Source organism: Epithele typhae (assembly GCF_022376455.1).
Source record: "Epithele typhae strain CBS 203.58 chromosome Unknown BXZ73scaffold_43, whole genome shotgun sequence".
Classification (NCBI taxonomy): domain Eukaryota; kingdom Fungi; phylum Basidiomycota; class Agaricomycetes; order Polyporales; family Epitheliaceae; genus Epithele; species Epithele typhae.
Window position 1 is genome coordinate 189,462 of NW_025954234.1, and position 19,758 is coordinate 209,219.

Consider the following 19,758-nt stretch of genomic DNA (forward strand, 5'->3'; position numbering starts at 1 on the left):
GCGCTGTCGATAGCCTTTGCCCTCTCCTCCCCTTCGCCTGCCCTCCTCCTCCCGTCTAGTCTTCTGCCCACTCCTCCTCGGCGCCTCCTCGGGACGCGACCCCGCTCGGACTCCTCCACGTGTACATCCACCCCCTTTTTGCATTCTGCCCCACAGCACAAGATACAGATTAAAGATGTATTTTCGCGAGTCGCTACCAACAATGTAAACGGTCCTTGCAACAAGCTGTGTGTATAGTGCGCGGATTAGCTACACTTCGTTTCCCGCGGGCCGCGCACTTTGCGCACTTGCCCAGGCCGTATTGTTCCGGCTCCGGGCAAGCGCTCCATCGTCTCGCCCCGCAGTTGCTACTAACACCGTGCAATCTCTTCCTCCCAATACTATGTAGCACTGTGACGCCAACGAGCCTTCGAGCATGTGTCGGGCACGGCGCATGAGCTTGGGGCACCAGAGTGCACCCTCCACAAAGCACACCACGACGATAACGAACCGCCCTCTAACTGTCTAACCAAGCATGCGTGCTCACCTCGCGTCCGCACAGGGCAACGTGATCGTGGCCCGGCAGGTCGCGAAGCGGTACGGTGCCATCATCTCCATTGCGCTCAACCCGGGCAACATCCAATCCGAGCTCCTGCGCCACATGTCGCCGCTCCGGCAGAAAGTCATGGTGCGCTCCTTTGTACTGGTCTGACTGGGAGGGCGTCGGTCGCTGACCGTGTTTGACCGGGGAGGCGCGACAACCGTCCAGACTGATCGCGTCTGCATCAAGCGGGTGTGGGTGGCGGCGGTAAGGGAGAGCGCGTCGGCGAGGGAGAGCGTGTTGGCTAGACCAAGTCGAAGCGCACAGTGAGGAAGAAGAGGATGCGGAAGACATTGTCGAGGGTGACAAGCGGGGGTACGTGCGGAAAGCGTGTGGGATATTGTCGCGGCCGAGGACAGCCCGCGTCTTGAACACCTCACACTCTGCAGCCCCCCGCCGCCGGGCCCCCGCGGACGTCGACCCGAACGCGGCCCCCGCGGTCTCGGTCCGCACGCTCGTCGCGCTCCCGCAGGGCTGCCCGCGCCTCGAGGTCCTCCGGCTGCCCTACGGGCCTCGACCTCAGCGCGCCGGGCGGTGGCGGCGACGGCGGGGACCTGCTCAAGCTGTTTGCGAGGGTGCGCCCCGGCGCAGTGCCGGACGTGCCGCCCATGGCGCACGAGCTGCACTGGCTCCAGTTCGACTGCGCGCCGGACCCGGAGGCGGAGAACGCGCTCGCGGTGGCGTTTGCGCTGGACAGGATGTTCCTGGATCTGAGCGAGGTCGGGCCGGCGTACGTCGTGCTCGAGAGCCATGACGGGAGGGAGCGGCCGGGGGGCGGTGAAGATGCGCAGCAGGAGTTTTGGGACGACGTGTGTTTCGGGCTCGAGTGTTGTGAGACTGCGCGGCAGAACCGGGGGGAGCGGAAGATGCGGAGGATCATCGGGCTGGATGGGTAAGGAGGGTTTTTTCGAAGAAGTGTTCGTGCGATAGATAAAAGCAGTCTGTACATCAGGAAGGGGCGGTGAATGTAAGCCCCGCAACGTGGATGATGCTTTCCAGCTCGGCTGTATTGTCCTTAGTAGGTCATCTGTGACTCAGATCCTGCGAACTGAATGCCCGCCCCAGACCCACGGGAGTAATCGAAGGGTTTCTACCCAGGCGTGTTATAAATACTCCAGGCTCTGATGACAGATGGGCTCACCATCTGTCCCATCTCGATCGCAGGAAGGTTGTGCGTGAGTTGAGTTGAGGTCCCGATGCGAGTGGACATGATCTGGACAGGACCAGATAACTTTCCTGCATTGGTGAGAGACTGCCGTGTGTTGAGACTGCATGATGCGGATAGACGTGAGCAATCGAGCGCAGTTCAATCATTAACACGTACACTGCAAGCACTGAGTTCGTGTAAACTGCGTGATGACCGTAAGCGAGAGGGCACGAATCAACATAGCTGTCACCACTCACGCCGAATCGTGACAATCTCTACACCGATCCATATGAATGTGTCGGGAACCGCTAATGCCTAGCAATGGAATGGGCAAAATGATGTTTAGTTGTGGACTGGAAATGCTCACCATGATCAGTGCAAACAGGTTGAAGATCCTGTTCATCGAGTTCCTCAGTGATCATATACTATCAGTGTTTTGTGGAGACAGTACCATACGTTGTGAGCAAACCGGTGGTCATGGTATACAGTATGAGCTTGTTTAGGATATTGTTGGTCCTGTGTAGTGTCAGAAGATGAAGCATGGGCACGTCGAAGTACACCTACTGCTTGATGCCACTGCGGTTACGCTTCAGAGTCACGACGAGAACAGTGGTCATAAGCGTGTCTCCGATCATGCCTGCTCCGCATGCAGCGGAGTCGATCCACTGTGCAGGTGCGTCAGAGCATTGCAGATGAAGAGACATAGATATGGCCACCAACGTAGAATTTCTCGTATTGAGTAAATCGTTGGAATTTAAACCTGATGACGCGTGTCAACTTTACATTCAGAGTCGCATGAGCAATCGAAGATCACTGACCCTATGATTGTCCCGGCTGCATTTGAACAGTAGTGAGGCTGGGGTTGTCCGCAACTGTGCCCTACTGACCTATTGCAAACCCTGGAGGCATTGTCAGTTACACAGCTCATGACGAGAGAAATAACTCACCGAAGGTGACAAACATCGCAACCACCTGGACGTCATGAGTGTTAAGTGACATAACGTCGTACGAGAGCTATTGCTCAACCTACAGTGACGACCACCAGGTATCGATATTGTGGGCTGACTGCTCGTAATCAGAGACGTTGGTCGTGTTGTATAGAAAAATGAGATGCCTCACGTATATAAACCCTTCTAGCGAAGAAGCTAACAAGGGCGTGAGTCATGCACTAGAACCCCAAAGTCGGCAAACACCACCTTTGACATATAACAATGGCGAAACCCTAGCAACATCCGTCTTATAGTGATCCGAAGTTAGAACAGTGAACCTGTTCGGCTTACCGCTAACAATGGTTGGATCTAGTTGGACCCAGCAAGGTAAGGGAACGAAACCTGAACAGAGTAACGGGCTTGCCTGAATAGACCTAGAAAGCTCTCACTCAGCAGGAACATAGCTTCGTGTCGAGGATGAAAACAGACCAGATGCCTCCCAATAGCACTAGCGGCTGGAAATACCCACTCACTAGGTACGCATAACTGGATGATGTCAGTCATTAAGCTCGGCACGGGAATCACACCACGTACCATGCGTGGGTGCACGCTATGAAATGCACTGTATCGACAACCCTAAACAGAATGTCTTCACTGAAAGCCCTCCATTCTGAACAACGTGAAGACTGACATAATGGCGACCACCTGCGAAGACCAGAGGTGTGAGTTCTGATGAAGACACTATGGAGATCATTTTCAATCGCTCACGAATGCCTTGTTAAGCCACCTATCTTTGCTGTACATTCGAAAATATCGAATAACCTGATGGGCGAGCATACCATATAGACTGAAGTTGTGACGATGAGCCACTGCATGTATCTCTTCAATGAGGAAACAAACCACTCGCCTCAGACTGCCCAGGGTGCCGAGCAGCAAAGCTCCGTAGGTGTTATGCAGCTTTGGGTACGGCGGAAGCAAGGAGATGCTGGCCGCCACGTGAGGATGGAGATGAGAAGGACCGTCCATGGCTGCCGAAGTAAGTTGTAATGGGCTGGGGCAGGTCTATATATCAGTGCGCGAGCTAGACAGCCCCGGTTGATGAACCCGCGAACGCGAAGAATGTCCCTTGATTATGATGGGTGCATGATACGTTGCGTGAGATGACACTGCGAAAGACTTGGGCGACCACGGTTCGGGTGCGAATACGCCCAGAGCAGGTTCACGGATCCCATGCGAGTGGGGGAGCCCGGTGCCCCTTGCCCCTGCATCTATCTTGTTTGCCCGCGGATGCATTCAAGCTCAACTCGGCGTGACTGCGTACAGATGCCGAGATGGTGTGCGCAGAAGATACTATAAAGATCCAACGTAAGAATAACTCACAACACGGTCTGCTCTGGCCAACCTATCCTATCACTAGTACCCTGCTGCGCCCGACGCCGCCTCTCCCTCGCGCTCAGCCGGAGCAAGACCTCTTTGAAGCGCGTCAAATCCGAAGTGGTGGTGTTGCTTTGCGAGTTTTGGAGCTCAAGGATATCGCGGATGCGCTGCCAGGTCGTCCCGTGCGACAACGAATCGGAAGGTTCGGAGAGGAACTGCTCTTCGTGCTCCCTAGTGGAGGGCAGCACTGTCAGAACGGACACATCCAGAGTGCTTGTTCTCCTTGATGTTGCGCTCCTTCTTCGCGACGCACTCCTCGGAGAACTGATCAATCACGCGTTCAGCCTTTCCGATGAGGAGCACTCGCACGCGGACGCGGAGACAATTGAGGGTGCAAGGGCGCGGAGCCGCGAGCACGGTAGATGCCGGCAGGTGTACATGGTGCGGTAGGTTCAACACTCAACGTTCAATGTTCAACGTTCAACAAAGAGCTGCTCACAGAGCGTCTTGCGGTGATAAAAAGCGGTGTGTCCGCGAGGGGATGACGCATGCAGATGGGAGTGAGACGGGGTGGATATACCTGGGTCCTGGGTCCTGTGCTGCCCGCCTCCCACATCTTCAAATTTCACTCGGTTTGAGGCGCAGGAAAGTCGCCTCAGTCGAAGGAGTTCTTACAGCAAGCGATTGGTGAAAGAGACTATAGCGGAAATGTAAAGAGGCAACAGGGAGGTGACAGTGGATGTAGAAGACATGAGTGCGTTCGGATGCTTAGGCCAACGTGTGAGATCGATGCAGTCACGTGGAGATTTGCCGCCCACCGGTGCACCATGGCAGGCATCGTAAAGGGTGACAACGGGCAGTAGCATAACGGAAATATTTTTGAGAGAGCAAGAAGTAGCCAACGGCCCGAAAAATGCAAGTTTTTTTGCGCAAAATGGCCCCCCGAGAACACAGACAAGTCGGACTAGACAGGCGCTTGCAGTGCGAGAGGCTTGAAATGATGTACTGACTTGTTTTCACCCGCCATCGTGTCGCGCGCACTCTGGCATTACCTCGCATTAGCCACAGTCGCGCCGCGCACACTCTGGCGCGACCTCGCGCGCCGTAGGGATGGGCGCAGAATTGTGGGTGACCGTGGTGTCGCATAAAAAGGATGAGCCATCGTCTATCTGTTCATGGATTGTGACTTGTCTGGATTTGTTTTGCTCTAGGTCAATATGTTGTATCTGGGCTGTTATGTGGTTTCTCTGATTCGTGCCTATAGAATTTCGTTCAATCTATCCCCTTCCATATCGTCGACGTCAGTTTCTTGTGGGCTTCGCGTGAAGGAACTCGCATTTACGCAACCGCCAGGCTAAACCGCTTGATTGTTGGACTTCACGATCCACGCCCTGCCTGCCATTGTGCTTCGAGACTCTCCTTACCCCTGTCTTAACGTTTTATTGAGCCGACATGAACCGACAAACGACGCCACTGAGTTGTTCGGTCTTGGTTGCTCCGGTAAGCGCACTCTTTGCATGAGCCCAGTTATGGGAAACTCGGCGCCTAGGCACTAAGAGGAGCTTCTTCCAACGCTCCTATCGCGACCACGCTTCGCCCTCTCTGGGTACTACTGGAGATCACATACACTCTGGCATAGCATACGCATATGGACAGTACACGCTAACCAATGGGTGCCACACTGCAAAGACTCCGCGGGGGGGGAAAAAGCAAAGGCAGACGCTCCCAGACGCTCCCCCGCCTCACCGCTTCTCAAACGCGAACCCGACGTAGATGTCTGGCCCACCGCGTCAGCGAGCCCGTCAACCAGCACGGCAAAGGAGGAAGCACTCACTCGCCGCCTCCCACTGGTCCTCGTCCATGTGGCTCTCCCCGTTCGCGTCGACGACGCGCATGCGCTGCAGCAGCGGCGCGAACTCGGGGTGCTCCTGGTGCTCCTCGAAGATCTGGTGGAACTCCTTCTTGTACACGCAGTGCAGGCCGTACTCGGCCGCGAGCCCGACGAAGTTCTCCCAGTGGACGACGTACTCCGGCACGTCGTCGACCGCGTCCTGGAGGAAGAACCAGTACCGGTGCCCGAACACGGGCCGCGCCGCGCGGTCCTCGAACCGGATCCGGTACACCGCGTTCCCCCACGACAGGTCGGGCGCGCCCGCGGGGAGCGCGTCGAGCTGGGCCATCAGCTGGTCCGCGTCCGGCACGGTGCCGATGAAGACGCCGCCGGGACGGAGCCAGGTGGCGACGTTGGCGAGCATCGTGCGCGCCTTGCGCTCGCTCTCGAACGCGTAGTGCATGCAGAACTGGAGCGAGACCACGTCGAAGGGCGTCGCGAGCAGCTGCGCGGGGAGCTCGTCCGCGAGCCCGTGTGTGTAGCAGTCGAGCGCGAAGAAATTCGCCGTGAACCGCGCGCCCTTGGACGTCCCGTGGCGCCCCCGCGCCTGGTCGACCGACACCTGCGCGATGTCTGCGTGCGTGCGCGTGCGCGTCAGCACTCCGCCCCCGCCCGTGCGTGCGCGTGAAGAAGGGAGGACTCACCGAGACCGACGTACTCTGCGACGTTCGCCTTCGCCCATTTCGTCAGGTCACCGCCCTTCCCGCAGCCCATGTCCAGCACGCGTCCGCGCATGCGCCCGTTGCGGCGCCCAGGCGAAGCGGCAAGCGCCGGGTGGGCGAAGCGTGTAATCAGCACGCTCTTCACCCAGTTGTTGAAACTCTTCAGGCCAATGATGGGCGAGTCCTGCCGCTGCGCCACGCCCACGTCGGGTCGCGCATTGTCTGTGGGTGACGGATGGTTAAAACCAAAGCTTCGATCGTACACGAGCCGCGTGAAGAGCGCATACGGGGGCTCCGCCTTTCTCCGCGTCACCAACAACACGAAAGCGTGCGCGTCCCACGCAGCACACGCAGCAATCGAAAGAAAAAAACGCAATGGGCGACTCACAATGCTGGACTACCACAGCAACGTCTCCGGTCCGCCGCTTCTTGAGCGGCCCGCCGACCTCGCCCTGGCCCTCGTCGCCGAACCCGCCGTCCGGCTGCTCCCGCTTGAGGGGCGTGCCGTCGCCAAGGAGGTTGTCGACGCGCTTCCGCTTGCGCAGGATATGGGCACCGACGCCGCCCGCGTAGTTCCGGTACCGGTCCATCTCCGCGGGCGACAGCGGCACGAGCACCGACGCCGCCGGCGAGACCCGCAGCGGCGCGTACGGCACCGCGCTCCGCCGCGATGTCGATGGCGGCGGGGACGGCGGCGGCATCGGCTTCTGGGGCAGGCTCGACGAGGGCGGGGGGAGCGACGATGTGGACGAGGAAGGTGCGGCGGTCACAGGAGGAGGAGGAGCGGGGGCCGCCGTGCGAGATTTGGGGCGCGCGCCGTTGCTGGGATGCGCGCCGTTGTTGGTCGGGTGTGGCTTGGGAGGCATGGTCGGGTTCGTTGGCGGCTGGACGGGGGCGGCGGCAGCTGAAGTACTCTTCGCCCGGGGTGGTGGTGTCGGCGCGGCCGGGGGTGGGGCAGGTGCTGGAGCTGGCGTCCGCGTAGGTTCTGGCACAGGCTTCGGTGCGGGGATCGCCCTCGGTGCAGGGGCAGGGGCTGCCGGGGCGGGGATCGAGGTCGATGGAAAGGCGAGTATGGGCCCAGATGAAGCCGCAATGGCAGGTCCTGGGGCAGGCGCGGCCAATATGGGCCCCGCTGCTGGCGTAAACGGAGGCGGTATCGACGCGGCTGCATGCACGGGGGCTGGCGGCTGCACGCTTGCTGCAACCGAGGATGCCGGTTTCGCTGGCGATTTCGGCCGGCGGGTACGTTTCGCGGGAGGCCTGGGCGAAGGTGGCGACTGGACGACAGCGGCGACTGGGGGTGGCGGACTGGGCACACGAGGAGAGCGATAGACCGTCTGTTGGGGTGGCGGCATGCCTGAGGACGGCTGGCCAGACGTCGAGGGCCGCGACGAGGGGGTCGGGTAGCCGGTGGATGGGCGAGAACTGGGGCCGGAGGGGAAGGAAAAGGAGAAAGCAGAGGACGAGGCCACGGTTGGCGGGGCGGCTGCGCCGGGCAGAGAGAGTCCAAAAGACTCGCGGCGCGGCTGGGGGAACCGTTCACGCTCTGCGGCCTCGTTGGAGGCGACGGACGACGAGGACGCACGGCGGACGTTGTTGATGCTGCCCGGATGTGTGAAGTATGACTGCGAGGTGTCGGAGACAGCGGCGGAGGAGCGTCTGCGGAGAGGCGTGATGTAGGCAAGCTGGTCGGGCTCGGGACCTTGGTCAGTGTCTGAATGAAGGAGGTGGGAGAGCGTGGCGGGTGCGCGGGGCGTTGTGGGCGTGAAGAGGGGTGTGTCGACGGGTGCGGGGTCGGAGTTGAGGAGCATGGAAAGATCAGTCGCGCGGCGGGTTAGGGGGCTCACCAACGCGGCGCTGGGGTTCGCGTCGAACGAGGCGTGTGTACGGTCGGTGATGATTGACATCCCGTGTGCCCTCATACCGGGGTGCTGCTGAGGGTGTGGCGGAACGTGCGATTGTAGGTGGGCGGGGTACGGATGGGTAGGGGTTTGCGGTGTGCGCTCGGCGGGATGGTGCATACGGGCCGAGGCGGGGAGGGGGTGTGTGGATGCGATGGGGGAGTTGAGGACCGCATCGCGGACAGGGTCGAATGCAGGCATGGGATGCGAAGGACGCGGGAGGGGAGGAAGAGTGCGTACGAGCGAGCAGGCTAGGAAGGCTCGATATGGGAGTTGAGTCGCCCGCAGGGGCTCAGCGACGTTTCTGGAGACCGCGAGCAGGCGCGAAAAGGTATCGGGGGGCGCGCAGAGGGCGAACGTGCGGCGAGGAGAGGGTGAATGCCGGCGGGAGAGGCGCGAGCGGCGTGGTAGGTCGTGGCGGGAGGCAAAAGGGCGTTGAGCGCAGCGACGTGCGCCTCCCGCGCGCTCTCAGTCCCGCTCAAGCCTCACTCCTCTTCGCTCAGCGACGCTGCCTGTTCGCATTTCGCCCGTGCACGCGTTGTTTCATGACCGTGCGCATCGCGGACGCGAAGGCTCTTTACGTTCTCTCAAACTCAACAGCCTCTTGGCTGCTCAGATCGCGATCGCCTCACCAAGTCTCCCCTCCTCAGGGCTCTCAACGACCCCTCCGACATTTTATGAACTCCCATCTTCCGTACTCTCCGAAATTAATGACACCCTCGTCGCTAGGAAACCTCGTGGTACGTCCCGACATTACACGCGCAGGAAATTTGCTGGAAAAGGTCGAAGCCGAGCCTTGTCGCGGGGCCATCCATACTGGCACGACACTCGAGCAGTCCAATGAAGTGCTTTCAAAACCGTCTCGTCCGTCATTATATGCAATCATAGCATTAAATTACACACGCAGGCACCCGACCAGCAGCGACAGCGGCAACAGTGTCGTATGTACACGTGTGCATTACCTGTAACCATCCATTCTGAGTCCCTGCAATATACCTGCCAGCGCGCCTCGTTGGGTCTCTATCGAGTGTGCCTCGACGGGGCGAACGAACAGCGAGAAGCATATGCATGACCGGGCGGTCTACACGGCATGCCCGGCGGGGGATGGGGGCTCCACCTCTTCCCAGTCTTCCGTGGGCGCGCGGCCGCTGAGCGCAGAGCCCGGGCGTGTCCCGGCGCGTCCTTTGGTGAGGCGAAGACGGAGGAGGGTGAGGCCCTGGACGAGCGCGAAGGCGACGCACTCTGCAACGGCGATGCCGACGATGTACGCCGCCAGCATCGCGTGCTCCTTCGCGGGGTCGAGGAAGGAGTAGGCTGCGGAACGAAGGGTGGGGGGATGAGTGACCGGATGCGCAGCTGTCTCCTCTCTGGTGGGACTCACAGTAGAAGCCCTGCGTCGCGTGGGTAATGTACGCGACGCCGAGGTAACCCCCGAGGAGGACGATGCAGATGGGGAGGTGGGTCCATGGGCTTGGGGGCATGTTGGTGAGGAGGACCTCAACGAGGAGGAACACGGAGTTCATCGCGTGCACCGAGATGTTGTCCCATCCTGCGCCGCTCGTCGGTCAATGCGCCCAGCTGGAGTATACACGCACGGCACTCACTCGAATATGTCGTCCCAAGCGTCTGCGCATCGGCAAGGAGAGCCCAAAATACTGCGGTCACCACGATGGCTGTTGCACATGGTTCACGGTGGGCCGGTGCGGCGGACTGGAATTGGACTCACGAAACGAAGTGATGGTCGCGAAGAGCAGCCGATGGAGGAACTGCAGGAAGCGTGGCCAACGCTGCAGGGGGTAGCTCTTGCGCCGGTTCAAGACGTAAAGCAGCGTCTGCACGCCCGCCGCGAACTGGTAGGCGATGATCCCGATGTACGAGAGGTGTGTGAAGTAGGAGAGGTACCTGGGCGAAAGGCGGCCTGGATCAGCTCAGTCTCTGGACGGTGGCGCTCGGACACGGGTTTCGCGGCGCGAACGCGGCGACAAAGTTCGCAATGGGTGTCGTGGGCGCACGGGGCAGCTGCGCGTGCATGGTGCGCGGAGGGTAGGGGCAGCGCGGGGTGCAAGGGGAAGGAACTCACGTTTGGGCGTCGTGGTCGCGCACGGATTCGCGGACGAGCTCGAAGATGACGGCGAAGGCTGCATAGGTGCCGATTGAGAGCCGGAGGGCGGCGAGCGCGACGGGGGGCAAGCAGTAGGACGTCACGAGCTCGTGGGCGGGGTCGAAGGGGGCGGTGACACCGAAGGCGGGGTAAAGGCCTGAGCGAGCGAATTTGGCGGGCATGAGAGGGATTGTGCGCGTGGGGGAGGAAAGGAACGTGGAGGGAGCAGGAGCAGCTTTAAGCTATCGCCGTGTGCGGAGGTGGCCGTCGTGCCTGTGTGGCCTGGCAGGTGGGGGACTCGGGGGACGAGGAAGGGGAAGGACCAGCCAGAGCGTCTCAAATCGGGACGGGAGACGTTATACGCCATGCCCGCGATGGGCGACATAGCCGTCGGCAGCCGATGGTGATCGTCTCTGGGCGGATGAAGACGAATACCGTGCGCGGTCCGCCCGAGCACCGCCAACTACTCGATCGGAGATACCTGGACCGTGAAGTCGGACTAGGATGCTGCTGCAGAAAAGCGAATGAGCTCCGCCGTCCGCTCACCGTCAACAAAGGAGTCAGATTGCAAGAGGATTCCGCTTCAGGACAAGAATGCAATCGCGGCCACACGCAGATCGGGAACAAACCACTGCGGGTGTCATGCATCGACATTGCAGCCAGATTCCGCGGGTTGAGGCTGAACTCGCCCGTCAGCGTCCGACGGGGGCGTTGAGAGTCGAGAGATCCAGGCACTGGACAGCTGAGCGCGACGCTTCCACCGCGAGCATCGGCGGAGGGTTCGAGGCTCGGACGGCGGGGCCCCGGACCGATGGAGCCAATAAGGAACGGCGCACGTGGACATACGGGCAGGCGCCGAGGCTGTGGGAGGGGCGCCTGAACGGCGCCTGGCTGAGGCATCTTCTCCACCCACGAACGCTGCTCCAGCCTCTTACGACCACCATCACTCTCGTCCCCCGCCGTCCCCTCCCTCCTTCCACCCCCGGCGATCCGTCGTTTGGTCGGTCCTTTGCGCCAAGAGCCTGCTACCATGTCGGCCTCCCAGGGTGCCCCGTACGTCCCATCTCTCGTCACCTCTGCCCAATTCTCATCTCCCCCCAGCAAGCGCATCAGGATCACTGGTCAGTCTCAGTTCGACCCCCCTCAGCACTCTTCTCATCTCTCCCCCAGTCGTTGCCGCCGATGGCTTGTCCAAACGCGAGGTCTTCCGCCTCCCCGACCCCTTCGCCGTCATCACTGTCGATGCCGAGCAGACGCACACCACGAGCGTGATGAAGAAGACCCTCAATCCGTACTGGAACGAGAGCTTTGACATGTAAGTCCTTGCCCATCGCTCTTGTGCACCCCTCGACGTCAGGCGAACCGATCCTACCTCCCAGTACCGTCAAAGACAACTCTGTGATCGCCGTCCAGATCTTCGACCAGCGCAAGTTTAAGAAACGTGACCAGGGCTTCCTCGGTGTCGTCAACGTAAAAGTCTGCGATGTAATTGACCTCGAGCTTGGTGGTCACGGTGCGTCTTTCATTTCTCTCGTGCTCCATCCACAGTGTCGGTCCGCACACGGCATGCAGCGCTAGCCCTCATCCCTTTAGTCTAATCGGTCCGTCTGGCTCTGGGCAGCTCCGCCAGTCATATACGCAGCGTATGCACATACCAGTTAACTACTACCGGGAGCCTAGCTCGACTCATGCAGGACATGTGCTCTGCATGTCATTCCGAGCCGTTGCCCAGTTACTGCTTTCAGCGTCTACGGATCACGCTGTGGAGTTCCGGTGCTGAGCAATCCGACCATATGCTGATAATCGCCTTCTCCAAACAGAGATGCTTACCCTCGACCTTAAGAAGTCGAACGACAACCTCGTCGTCCACGGCAAGCTCATCATCTACCTCTCCACCAACGTCAGCCAGCCGATAAGCAACCCGGCCCCTCTCAGGTCAACGGTGTCTCCGAAGCTCTCGGCGGCCTCTCCGTCGGCCAGTCCGCAAGTGCTAGTTCCACCAATCTCGCGTCCACTGGTACCCTCTCCCGCACACCCAGTGCATCTGCCACGTCTGCCACCGCCGCCGAGTCTCCTGTCTCCATGCCCATCCCTCAGGTGACACCCGCTACCCCGGAGCCCGAACCGAGCGTCCCTACCCCCGCTGCTCTCCCTGTCAGCGCAAGTGGCAGCCCCGTCACTACCCCTCCCTCCCAAGTCCCTGCGACAACCAATGCCAGTGCTGCGGCGCATACGGCGTCCAACAACAATGCCCAAACGCGTAACTTCAACCCCCACGAAGACCAGTATGGCCCCCTGCCGACTGGATGGGAGCGTCGGATCGATCCTCTTGGGCGCACGTACTACGTTGACCACAATACCCGCACAACCACATGGCACCGTCCTTCAGCCAACCAGACTCTCAATTCCAACAACCAGACTGGCGAGACGGACGCTGCGCGCAACCAGCACAACCGCCGTATTCTCGCAGATGACATGCTGGACACGAGCGCCGCCGCTGTTGCCCACAGCGGCTCTATGACTGGTCAGGAGCCAGGAAACCCGCCACCCCAAGCCAACCCCGGCGCACCCGCTGCTGGAGGTCTTGGTCCTCTACCCGCCGGATGGGAGGAGCGTCACACTCTTCAGGGCCGCCCGTACTACGTGGACCACAACACGCGCACTACCACCTGGGTGGACCCTCGTCGGCAGACGGTCATCCGGGTCATGGGCCCCAACGGGCAGAACTCGGCCCTTCAACCCCAGACGATCTCACAACTCGGGCCTTTGCCGTCCGGATGGGAAATGCGTCTCACCAGCACCGCGCGTGTATACTTCGTGGATCACAACACGAAGACAACGACATGGGACGACCCGCGTCTGCCCTCGACGCTGGATGCGAACGTACCGCAGTACAAGCGCGACTTCCGCCGGAAGCTCATCTACTTCCGCTCGCAACCTGCGATGCGCAACCAACCGGGCAACTGCCAGATCAAGGTCCGCCGAAACCACATTTTCGAGGACAGCTACGCGGAGATCATGCGCCAGACGCCAAACGACCTCAAGAAGCGGCTGATGATCAAGTTCGAGGGCGAGGACGGTCTCGACTACGGTGGACTGTCCAGGGAGTTCTTCTTCCTGCTCTCGCACGAGATGTTCAACCCATTCTACTGTCTGTTCGAGTACTCGGCGCACGACAACTACACGCTCCAGATCAACCCAGCGTCGGGTGTGAACCCAGAGCACTTGAACTACTTCAAGTTCATCGGTCGGTGCTAGGTCTCGGCATCTTCCACCGCCGCTTCCTGGACGCGTATTTCGTCACGGCGTTCTACAAGATGGTGCTCCGCAAGAAGGTTGTCATCGCCGACTTGGAGAGTGTCGATGCCGAGCTCTACCGTGGTCTCAGCTGGATGCTGTACGTCACCTGTCTTTTTGATATGTTTTGTTGCTTATTGGGTTGTACAGGGACAACGATATCACCGACGTCATCGACGAGACGTTCACTACCACCGAGGATCGCTTCGGCGAGATGGTCACCGTCGAGCTTAAGCCCGGAGGCGCAGACATCCCGGTCACCGAGGAGAACAAGAAGGACTACGTCGGCCTCATCGTCGAGTACCGCATCTCGCGGCGTGTCAAGGAGCAGTTCGATGCTTTCATGTCCGGCTTCAGCGAGCTTATTCCTCAAGACCTCATCAACGTGTTCGATGAGCGCGAACTTGAGTTGCTCATTGGTGGTATGTCCGAGATCGATGTGTACGTACTTCCTTTTCGTTCTGGTTTGATGATCGGTCTGATTGCCTTCCCAGCGACGATTGGATCAAGTTCACGGACTACCGTGGGTACGAGGTCAACGACGAGGTCGTTCAGTGGTTCTGGAAGTGCGTGCGGAGCTGGCCGGCCGAGCGCAAGTCGCGCTTGCTCCAGTTTGCGACTGGGACGTCGCGTATCCCAGTCAACGGCTTCAAGGATCTGCAGGGATCGGATGGACCCCGTCGATTCACGATCGAGAAGAGCGGAGACCCGAACCAGTTGCCGAAGAGCCACACGTGCTTCAACCGTATCGACCTGCCGCCGTACAAGGACTACGAGACGCTGGAACAGAAGTTGACGTGGGCCGTCGAGTGAGTGTTCTCGGTGACTCTGTCTAGTGTTGACTGATCGCTGACATTGTTTTCAGGGAAACTATGGGTTTCGGTCAGGAGTAGACTGTGTCTTTCGTCTTGTCCCGGAATACTGTGTCCGGCCGTTGTTTTCCCCGCCCTCGCCCTTGCGACTCTCACCTGCTTTAGTCATTCCTCATGCTCGTCCACGTACCCCCACGTCTTTTCTCCTGTTTATTGCATGCACATCCCCCTCCTCGTTACTCGTCCACCAATTCGCTGTATGTCACTTTGTTTTTAGTGTCGTCTTTTCCCCACCTTCCCCACTGTCCTCGTTTCGTCTGTTGTGTGTTAGTTCTGAGATCCGAACGTTGGTCCGCTGGGGAGTGTCTTAATTCATAGACACGCTAGGCTAGGCCCGGGGTCGCTCGCTAGTCGTGTCGTGTAAGTAGATCTGTCCGTCGTGCTGTGAAAACAGTGTCTGCGTTCTTCCGAAATGGTGTTTGCCATGTCGAGTGACATGTCCGATTGAGGATTTAATCGTAGATGGTTTATCTTGGCGACGGCAAGATTGCAGAGCGCGCGGGCTGTGAGCCATGGAAGTGAGGCAGCACACGCGACGTTGCACCGACCCACTGCTCTGACCAGCCACGCACGCCTCGTCCGCAGGCAGAAGACGGCAAACGGACCGCAGAAGAAACACACTCGCCCATCGGAGGAGAGATGGTGAGTGCAACGGGCCCGCGACTTCTTGCCCGCCGCAGTGCCAGTGCGCTGGCCCGAGTGCCGCTGCGAGGGCCAGCAGCACGCGTGGCACCCCTCTCGGCGTCCTCTCTGCCCTCTGCGCGGCGATCCCCGAGGAGTCCTGCGTGGGCTATAAAGCACGCTGCGCTGCTCCAGCCCCGGCACTGCTCGACCGTCCCCGGGTTCGCGACCGTATCTGCAGCACACGACATGGCCACGATCCGACCGATTACCGCCTGCCGACCAACGTCGCGCCGACGCACTATGCGCTCACCGTCTGGACCGACCTCGTCGCCAGCAAGTTCGGGGCATCGTCCACATCGAGTCCGTCCCCGCGTTCCGCCTCCTTTCGCGCCTCCTGCACGGACACTGACTCCGCGCCGATCAGCCTCGACGTGAAGGAAGAGACGGACACGATCGTCCTCAACACCGCCAAGTCCGTCCTCGGCGACGTCGCCCTCCGCCTCGACGGCGCGGCGGCGGCGCAGGCCGCGACGGCGCGCGAGTACGACGCGAAGACGCAGCGGGCGACGTTCACGTTCGCGGCGCCGCTGCGCAAGGGCGCGAAGGCGCGGCTGTCGGTCGCGTTCGCGAACGAGCTCGACGCGAGCCTCATGGGCTACTACCGCTCCACCGGCGGCGCGGACGGCCGCACCGTCTACGCGCTCACCCAATTCGAGGTCCGTCCCCCCGTCCTCGTCCGTGCCCCTCTCCGCTCGCTCACGGCTTCCTCTTGCCTCGACTGTTTGTGTGCATCACATCTGGATGTCTGCGCCTGGGACGGCACCATTGGCCCCTGTGTGCGCACAGCCGACCTCCGCGCGCGAGGCGTTCCCGTGCTGGGACGAGCCGCTGCTCAAGGCGACGGTCGCCGTCACGCTCGTCGCGCGCGTCGGCACGACGAGCCTGAGCAACATGCCCGCCGTGTCCGAGGCGCCGTTCCCGGACGCGGCGGTCGAGGAGCCGTGGATCGCGGAGAAGGTCATGAGCCTCGCGGACCCGAGCGAGTGGAAGGTCACCAAGTTCGCGACGACGCCGCCGGTGAGCCCCAGCATCTCTGCGGGCGCAGTGGGGGACGGGCGCTGACTCCCGCCGCCGTCGCCGGTAGATCTCGACGTACATCATCGCGTACGCGAACGGCCCGTTCGAGTACCTCGAGGACTCGTACACCAGCCCGCTCAGCGGCAAGGTCCGGCCCCTCCGCATCTATGGTGAGCTTCCGCCCGAGCCGTGTGTGTAGACGTCGGGCACGCGCTGAACGAGATTCGGACAGCGACCGCGGACAACATCGGCCAGGCGCAGTTCGCGCTGGACATCAAGCGCAAGGTGCTCCCGCTCTACGAGCAGGTGTTCGACATCGAGTACCCGCTGCCGAAGTTGGACACCCTCGTCGCTAGCGACTTTGACTCGGGTATGTGGATGGATGTGAGTCCGGCGGCGTGTGCTGATCTATTCTGGGTGGGCAGGGGCCATGGAGAACTGGGGCCTCATTGCGGGAAGGACGTCGGCGTACCTGGTGGACCCGAAGTCCTCGGACTTGCGCTCGAGGTGGTCCATCGCCACCACGCAGAGTCACGAAGTAGCGCACATGTGGTGGGTGAAACCCCCCGCATCACAGGAAATCCACCACTCATACCTGGAATGCAGGTTCGGCAACATCACGACGATGAAGTGGTGGGACAATCTGTATCTGAATGAAGGTATGTGGTTCCGCAACCATGCTAGTGTCGTTTCTGAGTCAACCTACACAGGATTTGCCACGCTTGTGAGCCTTTCGCCCAATGATCGCATCTATTAAGACTCATAATTCGTGTAGATGGGCGAGTTGATCATCTTGGGTGAGTGCACTCCCAAGTATCCCTTGATTATTCGCTCACGCTTTCCGTAGACAAGTACATCAAATTATGTTGTGCGCTCCCAACAATACTAATTATCGCATCAGGGTCTTCCCGGAGTGGCAGCTCGACTCAGAGTTCTTAACCACAAATTTCTTTGATGCGCGAGGGCTGGACTCGAAGTTGTCTTCCCATCCCGTTGAGGTCCCGTGCCCGGATGCGAGCCTGATTAACCAGGTAAGTGGATCGGACAAGGGTGAGAAACGTGTTGACGATCCACCTGGTTCAGATCTTCGATGCTCTCTCGTACGCCAAAGCCGCCTCTGGTTCGTGATTCACAGCGATCGACGCGCCGTCGTGTTTGCTGAGCGTCGCGCTAGTGCTTCGGATGTTGTGCAGCTATGTTGGAGAGGAACACTTCCTCAAGGGCGTTTCGATCTACTTGAAGAAGCACAAGTACTCCAACAGTGTGACGGAGAACCTTTGGGAAGGGATCCAGGAGGCGACAGGTACGTGGGACGATGTGGTTCTCAGCGACGTTGGACTGACCCTTTATCAAGGTCGTGACATCCCGAAAATGATGGACAACTGGGTCAAGAAGGTGAGTCTAATCCCTCGTGCATCAGTGTCTCGACTGATTCTCGGTTTAGATTGGCTACCCGGTCGTCACTGTCACAGAAAAAGAGGGCGGCATTCACGTCCGTCAAGACAGGTTCCTAGAGACTGGCCCTGCCGACCCGAAGGACAACGAGACTATATGGTGAGCACAAGTTCACACTGTATCTCACACTCGGACCACTGATAAATGTTCCGACGGCGCATAGGACCATCCCGCTTAGTCTGGTTACGGTCGGGGCGGACGGCAAGGCCACAATCAACAGGGATCTCATCCTCGATCAGCGCGAGCTTTTCATTCCACTCGACGCCAGCCTGCCGTTCAAGCTTAACGCCGACACTACCGGATTCTGTACGTTCTCTGTTGGTCTCCCGCGTACAAAGACTAAACGAGGGTCCTGTAGTTGCTACTGCATACTCTGAGGAGCGTCTCGCTAAGCTCGGAGAGCAGGCCGCGGCCGAGAATTCACCGTTCTCTCTGTCGGACCGGATCGGTCTCGTCTATGACGCGCTTGCCCTCGCCAAAGCCGGGTATTCCTCTGTCACCGGTGCGCTGGATCTCATCGTGGGTCTCAAGAATGAGAAGAACCGTCAGTACCTACAGTACTTGGGCTTTGTCACGCGTATTGATGGGAGTTTTTTCTTGCAGATTTGGTGTGGACTGCGATTGCGACCAACCTTTCTGGCATGGTCTCCACGTGGTGGGAGGACCAGTCCGTCGTCGACCAGATGAACGCGCTCCGGCGGGTATGTACCTCTTTCCCCTGCGCTCCGGCGTAGCTGACGCTCCGCCGCAGGAACTGTTCGTGCCAATCGTCAAGGAGCTCGGCTTCAAGTACTCAGAACAGGACTCTTACAACGTCACCAAGAAACGCACCGAAGCCATCGGCCAGGCTGCTGTCGCCGGTGATCCATGGTAAGCCCACAACCAAGCGTCATGCCAAGCGTCCTTCCCCTTACGAGACCACTCCCTTCCTCAGGGTCGTCGGCGAGCTCAAGTCCATGTTCGAGAAGTTCATTGCGGGCGACGACTCCGCGCTGCCGGGAGACCTCTTGCCCATCGCATTCCAGATCGTACGTGCCTCCCACATCTTTCTGCGTCCTCCCATGATCAACCAGCTCAATCCGTCGGTCCTTCGCGCTGTGTCTCCCGTCAACAGGGCGTCAAGGAGGGCGGACAAGCCGAGTGGGCCGCGGTGAAGGCGATCGCGAACGCGCCAAAGAGCCCGTCGCAGGGTCTCGCCGCCATGCGTAGCATGGGCGCGAGCAAGAACCTAGCCATCGCCGCAGAGACGTTCCGCTTCATCCTCGACGGCGCGCGGGACCAGGACTCGTTTTACTACGCCTCCGGGCTCTCGCGCAACTTCACGACGCGCCGGTGGGTGGTCGAGAAATTCAAGGAGAACTACGATGAGGTATGGCGCTTCCGCTAGGATTGGAGCTGCGTTGACACGGGTGTGGGCGAATACAGCTGTACAGGCGCAACTCGGGCACGTTCGGGCACATCCGGTGGATCCAGATCCTCTTCGGTCCGCTGTCGTCTCACGGGGACGCTGATGCCATCAACGCTTTCTTTGAGGTATGTACAATCGACGTCAGTGAGTGGTGTCGCTAAATCAGTGCGATGCTCGTAGGGCAAGGATACCTCCAAGTTCGACATGGCGCTGAAGCAGAGCATCGACACCATCAAGTCTCGCGCGACGTGGGTGGCGGTGAGTTTTTACGGGCCTTTTTAGTGAGGCGTAGCAATGGTTGACGCTCTTTCCCAGCGTTCGACGGACGAACTCAAGGGCTGGCTCAAGAAGAGGGAGTCCAAGTAGTGGTCCGCAGGATAAACCATGTATCATAGGACACGTTTAATTCGCTTGCGCCCCCGTCACATGTGGGAGTC

The 19,758-nt window shown here is 59.9% G+C and overlaps 7 protein-coding genes across 7 annotated transcripts; 4 read left to right on the top strand and 3 right to left on the bottom strand.

Annotated features, from left to right (window-relative positions):
• Positions 1-514: 514 nt before the first annotated feature.
• BXZ73DRAFT_103700 (uncharacterized protein) lies at positions 515-1,476 on the top strand (the record flags this gene model as incomplete). Its single annotated transcript, XM_048015664.1, has 2 exons — positions 515-667; positions 970-1,476. The coding sequence occupies 2 exons, from the start codon at positions 515-517 to the stop codon at positions 1,474-1,476; spliced, it is 660 nt and encodes a 219-aa protein (XP_047875505.1).
• Positions 1,477-1,595: 119 nt separating this feature from the next.
• On the bottom strand, positions 1,596-2,726 carry BXZ73DRAFT_103701 (uncharacterized protein; the record flags this gene model as incomplete). The annotated part of the gene is made up of 11 exons (XM_048015665.1): positions 1,596-1,670; positions 1,722-1,848; positions 1,905-1,929; positions 1,985-2,042; positions 2,095-2,122; positions 2,184-2,243; positions 2,292-2,392; positions 2,448-2,487; positions 2,546-2,561; positions 2,615-2,626; positions 2,675-2,726. 11 exons carry the CDS (start codon positions 2,724-2,726, stop codon positions 1,596-1,598), a joined length of 594 nt encoding a protein of 197 aa, XP_047875506.1.
• Positions 2,727-3,529: 803 nt separating this feature from the next.
• Positions 3,530-4,896, top strand: BXZ73DRAFT_79368 (uncharacterized protein; the record flags this gene model as incomplete). Its single annotated transcript, XM_048023074.1, has 6 exons — positions 3,530-3,692; positions 3,817-4,021; positions 4,074-4,235; positions 4,303-4,451; positions 4,484-4,558; positions 4,679-4,896. The coding sequence occupies 6 exons, from the start codon at positions 3,530-3,532 to the stop codon at positions 4,894-4,896; spliced, it is 972 nt and encodes a 323-aa protein (XP_047875507.1).
• Positions 4,897-5,775: 879 nt separating this feature from the next.
• On the bottom strand, positions 5,776-8,688 carry BXZ73DRAFT_50788 (mRNA capping enzyme-domain-containing protein; the record flags this gene model as incomplete). The annotated part of the gene is made up of 5 exons (XM_048020505.1): positions 5,776-5,810; positions 5,868-6,497; positions 6,569-6,808; positions 6,975-7,553; positions 7,905-8,688. The coding sequence occupies 5 exons, from the start codon at positions 8,686-8,688 to the stop codon at positions 5,776-5,778; spliced, it is 2,268 nt and encodes a 755-aa protein (XP_047875508.1).
• An 880-nt stretch (positions 8,689-9,568) lies between these two features.
• BXZ73DRAFT_50715 (uncharacterized protein) lies at positions 9,569-10,770 on the bottom strand (the record flags this gene model as incomplete). The annotated part of the gene is made up of 5 exons (XM_048020488.1): positions 9,569-9,801; positions 9,869-10,036; positions 10,092-10,160; positions 10,214-10,389; positions 10,568-10,770. 5 exons carry the CDS (start codon positions 10,768-10,770, stop codon positions 9,569-9,571), a joined length of 849 nt encoding a protein of 282 aa, XP_047875509.1.
• An 848-nt stretch (positions 10,771-11,618) lies between these two features.
• Positions 11,619-14,778, top strand: BXZ73DRAFT_91369 (ubiquitin-protein ligase; the record flags this gene model as incomplete). Its single annotated transcript, XM_048025948.1, has 9 exons — positions 11,619-11,709; positions 11,759-11,903; positions 11,968-12,101; positions 12,409-12,488; positions 12,524-13,796; positions 13,829-13,985; positions 14,036-14,326; positions 14,380-14,694; positions 14,751-14,778. The coding sequence occupies 9 exons, from the start codon at positions 11,619-11,621 to the stop codon at positions 14,776-14,778; spliced, it is 2,514 nt and encodes an 837-aa protein (XP_047875510.1).
• Positions 14,779-15,396: 618 nt separating this feature from the next.
• On the top strand, positions 15,397-19,687 carry BXZ73DRAFT_91370 (ERAP1-like C-terminal domain-containing protein; the record flags this gene model as incomplete). The annotated part of the gene is made up of 20 exons (XM_048025949.1): positions 15,397-15,599; positions 15,620-15,730; positions 15,806-16,097; positions 16,228-16,458; positions 16,526-16,628; positions 16,691-16,828; positions 16,884-17,091; positions 17,360-17,489; positions 17,542-17,578; positions 17,633-17,775; positions 17,903-18,012; positions 18,077-18,219; positions 18,272-18,457; positions 18,517-18,614; positions 18,665-18,783; positions 18,848-18,941; positions 19,028-19,282; positions 19,339-19,446; positions 19,502-19,579; positions 19,637-19,687. 20 exons carry the CDS (start codon positions 15,397-15,399, stop codon positions 19,685-19,687), a joined length of 2,838 nt encoding a protein of 945 aa, XP_047875511.1.
• Between the last annotated feature and the right edge of the window lie 71 nt (positions 19,688-19,758).